We start from the raw sequence: 6,916 nt of genomic DNA, 5'->3' as shown, positions 1-6,916 counted from the left end.
ACCTGTACAATATATTTTTCTTTTGTTTTATTGTTCTCTCTTTATATATTTTCTGGATTTATGTTGATGCAAAATACCGATTGTTATCATTAATATTAATTTAAAATATTTTAAAAAACAGTTTAAGAGACAACCACAAGCTGTTGTTTCTTTCACAACGTCGAACAACACGTAAATACTTTAATTTTTCTGATTACGAAAGCCTGCTGTGTTGCGTTTTGTTCGTTCACCTGACCCGAAGTTGAAGACAGATGAAAAACACATTTACTCTGGAGCATGCTCTAGCTCAGACTCAAGTTTTTGTATATCGAGCGAATTAAGGTATATTAACTAAATGACTCGGTACATCCTCTGGCCAATGAAACTCAATGTGTACAAACAAGGAATACGGCTCCCTTGGGAGCAGAGTGCTTAAACACAGAATTTTTGTAGTTTTCGGCTTTGGATCGTCAGTTTAGGAATACGCTTTAAACTCCGTCCATATCCGTTAACTCTTCTTAAGAGTAACATCTTGTAACCTTTGCCATACAATATATAGAATGTACTTAAAAACTAGCAGTTTTTACTCTGTACAATCATAAAAATGTATTGTGTAAGTATTTTTTCTTAAAATTTTTCCTTCAGTACACAAGCAGCTTGAAACTTCAAACACCAAAAATGTACTGTTTATCAGGATTTTTTTCACAGGAAACTATCGGGGTAACGAATGTTTAATAAACAACATACCATATATAGTAAATATATATGGGATGAATTTGAACAGTTCCAGACTGAGACTAATTACCTTAGTCGGCACACCTTAGGAGACTTCCGTGGAAGCGAGGAAACGACCTATGAAGAGGGACCTACCTGACGATGGAACTGGTCTACTTATAGAACCAACCTAGATATATACAAGGTTATGAAGGGCGAAATTAACGCTGGAAGAATTTAGATTTCACCAGTGGATGGTGAAAACAGGACCAAGCGAAAGTTCTAAGGTATAAAACGTATCATTTTAACATTATCAATGTATATATACGTTTTATGTTTTCCAATAAACGTAAACACTAGCCAATAACAAAGGTTTACTCTAACAAGGTTATGGTCAAATAAACCATGTAATTAATTTTCATGTCGAATCAAAATATACAAAACGCTGATTAAAACAAACACTGATAAATGCTGAATTCCTACATAATGTTTTAAAAATAGATAAACCAAAGACTTTTCGATAAATAAGTAGAAAGAAACTATGTAGAACAAGCACAAACCGTCGAGGTATTCGATTTTGTCATTATGAAATTTCGCTAAACACAATTATCTGATGACGCTCGTACTCCAGTAGATCGGCTAGCGGAGTGTGGTTTACAGAATGATGTAAGTAAGGAACGACTTTCCGAAATTTTGCACCTCTAGAGAACGCAAACCAACCCCTCATGTACTATACATACTAATTATCATCTGTAATAACAAAAGCCTTATGTACCGTGCCGTTAAGCTAGAAAAGCTTACATCCGCAATGACAGTATCCTGATAATATATTTTGAAGTAATTTCATTTCATACCCATGTGAATTGTAAATTTCTCAGGGTGACATGCGATTAAAAACGAAACTATTTCAATCTACACAACATATACACATAAAACTGTGTAATTATTAACAGTTTTAATATTGTAATATCGTTAGTGTTATCGTAAACGTAAACGCTACCCGGCGTTCAGTTAAAAAGTTTACTAGTTCAGGAGGCTGGGACTGTTGTTGTTGAATCCAAGGACACAGTTTCGTCATAATGTGTGTAATCTAATCCTTCCAGAGGTACCGCTCGTCCCCCAGTAGATCGGCTAGCTGAACTAAGTATGGTTTGTAAAATTTAGTTAGTAAGGAACGAGTTTCCGGTAACATGTCTCCAGTCTCTGAGCCTTTTTTCTTTCTGCTGTTTTTTGAGGTATTTCTTACTCGTTGTTCAACGTTCCCTAAATAAATAAGATGATGTCATGTAAACTGTTTTTAAATAAGCAGTTAAACTCATCATTCAAATATTAAATTATCAAAATCAGGTTGTTGACATCTGCGTTTCAAATGGAACTTATTACATTTCTAAGTATTAACTCCCACGTTCTTCGACAATTTTTTTCATTAGTTTACAAAAGTATATATTACTGAAGTTAATTGAAGTAAATACAGGTTTACCAAGAGTTAATTTTAAGTAACCACTGAACCTAGAACATTTCTATTTATAATCACATTTCACATATTTCATCAATTCACATAATGTATTTGTTACTACATTGAATTAAAGTGCGTTATAATTAGTGTTACCGATGAACTCACAACGATCATGTTTGATAATGCATTTAAAAGCAAACGAGTAAAATGCTATGTGTACTGATGATCAAGTGGTCGTAAAAAATAACCCTTGACGCTTCGCCTTGAACGACTACAGAAACAGGTAAAGCATGAACAATTTAAGAAAGCATATGCATCCATATGTAATAAAATACATACTCACATCTAGAAAGCGAAAAATATTCCTCATGACCTCCAACTTGTTCTTGGAATACTCGTCAAGTCGTATTATATGAAACTGGTTTCGATGGAAAAACTTCATATACTCTTTGATGAATACCACATAGAACCCATTGCTTAGGGGTACCGAGCTAGTCACATTAGCCTACAAAACAATAATCATAATACATTATATTTTGTACTAAGAAACCCATTCCATCAACGAAATATTGAATAAAAAAGAAGGTTCTTTTACAAGGACATACTTATATTTTGATTTTGACATATGCCTGAGGTATATTTTCATCTCTATTTTTATTCATTTAAAAATATATATACATGTAAAAGAACGTAAAGGGCTAATAAAAAACCCTCCTCGAATTCATAAAGCTGTTAGCTATAAGGAAAGTAAGCTTAAATAAGGTGTGTAAAGTATCTGATAAAATATACGACTTATATAAATTCTACAAATTGAAGTTTTGAAAATGGAACTTTATTTTGTTTGTTTTGTAGTCATGCTGTCGCTAAGACCCCGGCGGTTTTACATTTTACCGCGAAAACACACTGTTCCAATAGGAAAACAAATCTGTATTTTATTTTGTATGATTGCATCGGAAAATTCAAATAATAATGTAAATATAAGAACGCGATCATTGGAATATGTCCTGAGAACCAATGTTGATATGACCTCATGAACGTTGAAAAAAACCCACCTTAAATAATGTACCTTTTTTTGTGATAGCTGTCATAAGACGATCATTTTGAATATTTATTCATAAAACAATTGTTTTGAATTGCGATCTTTTTGAAAGTTTGTGTTTGTGTTTCAGGTTTTGAACCAGATGACTTAGTCCAAATTGTGTTGAATTAGTGTTATCCTTCCCGTTGCAACTAAAAAAGGTATACTATATTGTGTCAATAGGTGACCTATTATATGTAATATATTGGTGTTATTTGTATATTTTGAACCTGGGGAACCTATAAACCACCTACAATACTATTTGCGATATATTGATGGCGTATGATTATTTCATTAAAAGGTATTGATGACGTATGATAACCTCATTAAAAGAGTTATGATACAGGCAGTATCTAATATCGTGGTAAATGGAACAGTTCTGGAATGAACGTATTTCCTTTAGCACTTCTTGATGGAATCGTTTTGGCGACACTTCTCCTTCGCTAACAGCTAAGTAGTCAGAATACAACCTGAATAATAAATATGGTTTTCTGGAATTTATCACCAAGTTTACTCTTACTTTTTGTATTGTTACTGGGTAAAATGGAAAACAACACACAAGGTAACAGTGAAGTCACGTCCTTAAATGACAAAAGTCGTTAATAGGACGTTAAATCTAAATACAACACCACGAAAGACGATTGGCTGTGAAAGTTTCATAAATGGTTGTGTTACTGTGTATATTAAAACAGTAAGAGAAATGGTAGGTACAATGGCAACATACAAGGACGAGTTGATGACGTCAATGCTTAATGACAACACAACTAGCTGGTGGGACACCACAATATTAACTACCTCATGAACACGTACACAATGGAGATTAAACAAGAACGATTAATATAAGTGGTAATGCCTTATTTCAAAAAAGTAAATACAGTTTATATTCTTGTATTATAAACGGAGATGAACACTAGGCCCTTACCTTGACACAGGGTTCCGGAGTATGATAATCATTTTCAGATTGGGCATTAAACGGTGTATATAATTGGCGTTTGTCAGAGCCGGAGGTTCAGAATCATACTGGTTCACTGCATAGTTCCACCACCATCGATTGTCCCATAAATTCGAGGTCGACGCCTCTCCTGGAATGTCAACGGAACTGGCATAGTAAATCGGCATTTTTAAGAAATAGTATACAATTAAAAAAACATTAACAAAAATATTTCCAAGCAATAACACACAGAATAGCAATAAGGAGCCAACCAGATACGACAACAAATATGAAAGACGATCATGACCCCTCCCTATACGACACAAATATAAACTACAGAAGCAAAGCAAGGTTGTCCGGGTGATTTCTCGAGAAGCAAAACCAGGTGCACGGGATGGTTTCTTCAAAAGCAAGACCAGTTGATCCGGATGGTAAATTCAAAAGCAAGACCAGGTGATCCGGATGGTTTCTGCAAAAGCAAGACCAGGTGATCCGGATGGTTTCTTCAAAATCAAGACCAGGTGATCCGGATGGTTTCTTCAGAAGCAAAACCAGGTGAACCGGATGTTTTTTCGGAAACAAAAACCAATTGATCCTGATAGTCTCGCATAACATAACTTATTAGTGGTTTGATGGGAAAAACCTTCAATGAACAACCTCCAAATAAAGTATATGTTTGATTTGTTTTCGAAGATTAAGGCTTCCCGCAATCCTGCCAAAAACTGTAAGTAAGTTTCCGGCATGACTATAGCTTTAATAAATCAATTTTTGAAAAAAATATCCAAACCTTGCAGGACTTCTATGAGAAATATTAATAATAATGAAACAAACAAAACAGTATCAACAGCAGCTACGGGGAAAACCCTTGCTGGTTCGGCAAAAAGAATACGCTTGCTGTATCCCACTGCTTGATCGTAATGGTCGCATTAATGTGGGACCCCTGCATAATCGTGGAGGTTCTTCAGTGTCGTCTACGGTCGGGACATGCAGGGAACTATAGTTGATCTACTGCCCAATTCCAAAACTTGGGATCTTTTTTTTTTATTTCCTATCGTTCCTGTCTTCTGTCCTTTCTATGTACTTTCTGTTATAGGCGGTGTCTCCCTAGGCACGCGTCTTCATATCACCATGGCCGTTGTGAGGAAGATAAACCCAAAACAAACAAATGTTACGGGAACGTGACATTTTTTTTCTGTCTTCCGCATCGTGCTGTCTGACGTTGTTTTTATTGTAGCTTATTAATCATCATAAAATGATGCATCGATTATAACATATTATAACATGTTAATAAAGAACATATTACCTCACGTATGTCTGTATTTGAAGTTACCAACAACACACGTTTATAGTGTGTGGACTTGCCTTTAAGTCGCGGTGTAAGGAATATATGTGGTATATTTCGTATTTGCACGTAGATTATTTAATATCCATTGTACGTTATTCACCATCATGTATTCTACACCAGATAACAATGACTGATACACTACATCAATACATACCCGTGATGATTTCTCTACTACGCTTTTTCTCCGCCAATGTCGTACCAGTCAGCAAATGTTGTATTTTCTTTGCTGTGCTGTCGAAGTAATTGACATAATCGTCCCAATTCCGTGCTTGGTAAGGTTCTACAAGATACATGCTTATTTAATTAAATTTAATATATTGAATTGTACCGCACGTTTTTTCATTTGGTGGCAACACTTTAATCATGTTATTCATATATGATCTAACAACTATCTTTAGTATATTACCTTTTATATGATTATTTATGTATGTAATTGTGTTTATCATCGGATACATGTATAATCCTGTGGGTCTGTTCTTAAACTTGATTTGTTGTGCAAAAGATATTAACAAATAAGGATCAACGGTAAATGCGGTCTCTGAATGCCTGTACTAATATTTCATGGCGCATGCGCAGACTGCGTACACTGATTTGCATGACTGGGGTGATTTAGCGGGTAAACGAGCTTTAATTACCCTTACTGTGAGAAAACTACCTTATAACTAAAGTGTAATTTGTCTCTTCGTATCCACTATTGTTTACGTTATAACTGTTAAATATATTACTTTTCAACTTCTACGGTATGGTGTTGTTATATCTGGCCAAGGGTCTATTTGTACACCGATACTTTATAATTATTCTCTACATACAGGTGAGTGGAAGCTTCGTGTTAATATAGCTCACGGGAGACACATTGTTGTGTATGTCGTATGATCAAAAGAACCTTTTTAATTGACAATGTTGGATAATAGCAAAAAAAATCCAGTGAATAACTTCGTCGGTCGTCAAGTCATTCTGTCTCAAATGGGATTTCATATTCATTTCCAGTGAGATATACATGTACTAAAGGTATACTTATAACCAAAGAAAAACTGAACTGTAGCTTGTGTAATAATTGTTTAAATTCGTGAGATGACATCAGTTGGCGACAAAGCTTAAGCCGTAGACACGATACTAGTTGTATAATGTAGTAGTTGCACNTCCTACATAATTATTTCGTATGTGATATGCTTCTTAAAAATGTAGTAGTGGGCAACTTCCCCCACACTTATCTTAGGTTTTAGAATAGAGTGTTTAGATGTAGAACAGGATAGTTGTTGGATACATACACAGACTATCTTTCATTATATGAGATATCCGTTCCATTGTCTAAAATGATAACTATGCATTAGAAACAAATGTTACTGACATGACTAGAACTTTGATAAATCATTTATGAAAAGAAACCATACCTTGCGGGACTGTTATGAAAAA

General features: G+C 34.7%; 1 protein-coding gene across 1 annotated transcript; it reads right to left on the bottom strand.

Annotated features, from left to right (window-relative positions):
• Positions 1-2,567: 2,567 nt before the first annotated feature.
• LOC110464487 (carbohydrate sulfotransferase 15-like) lies at positions 2,568-5,796 on the bottom strand. The gene is made up of 3 exons (XM_021519736.1): positions 5,658-5,796; positions 4,150-4,309; positions 2,568-2,654 (listed from the first exon to the last, which is right to left on the bottom strand). The coding sequence occupies exons 1-3, from the start codon at positions 5,794-5,796 to the stop codon at positions 2,645-2,647; spliced, it is 309 nt and encodes a 102-aa protein (XP_021375411.1). The 3' UTR covers positions 2,568-2,644.
• Positions 5,797-6,916: the final 1,120 nt, after the last annotated feature.

The sequence above is a fragment of the Mizuhopecten yessoensis genome, unplaced genomic scaffold (assembly GCF_002113885.1).
Source record: "Mizuhopecten yessoensis strain PY_sf001 unplaced genomic scaffold, ASM211388v2 scaffold10997, whole genome shotgun sequence".
Lineage (NCBI taxonomy): Eukaryota > Metazoa > Mollusca > Bivalvia > Pectinida > Pectinidae > Mizuhopecten > Mizuhopecten yessoensis.
Note: the sequence above shows the minus strand (reverse complement) of the source record. Positions and strands in the feature narration are given on the sequence as shown.

What these genes read in the sequence shown, in the direction of transcription:
- LOC110464487 (XM_021519736.1), bottom strand. Translation starts at nt 5,796, where the DNA reads ATGTATCTTGTAGAACCTTACCAAGCACGGAATTGGGACGATTATGTC. An exon ending in TAGTAGAGAAATCATCACGG is followed by an intron (nt 4,310 to 5,657) that starts GTATGTATTGAT and finishes TTGACATTCCAG; the next exon opens with GAGAGGCGTCGACCTCGAAT.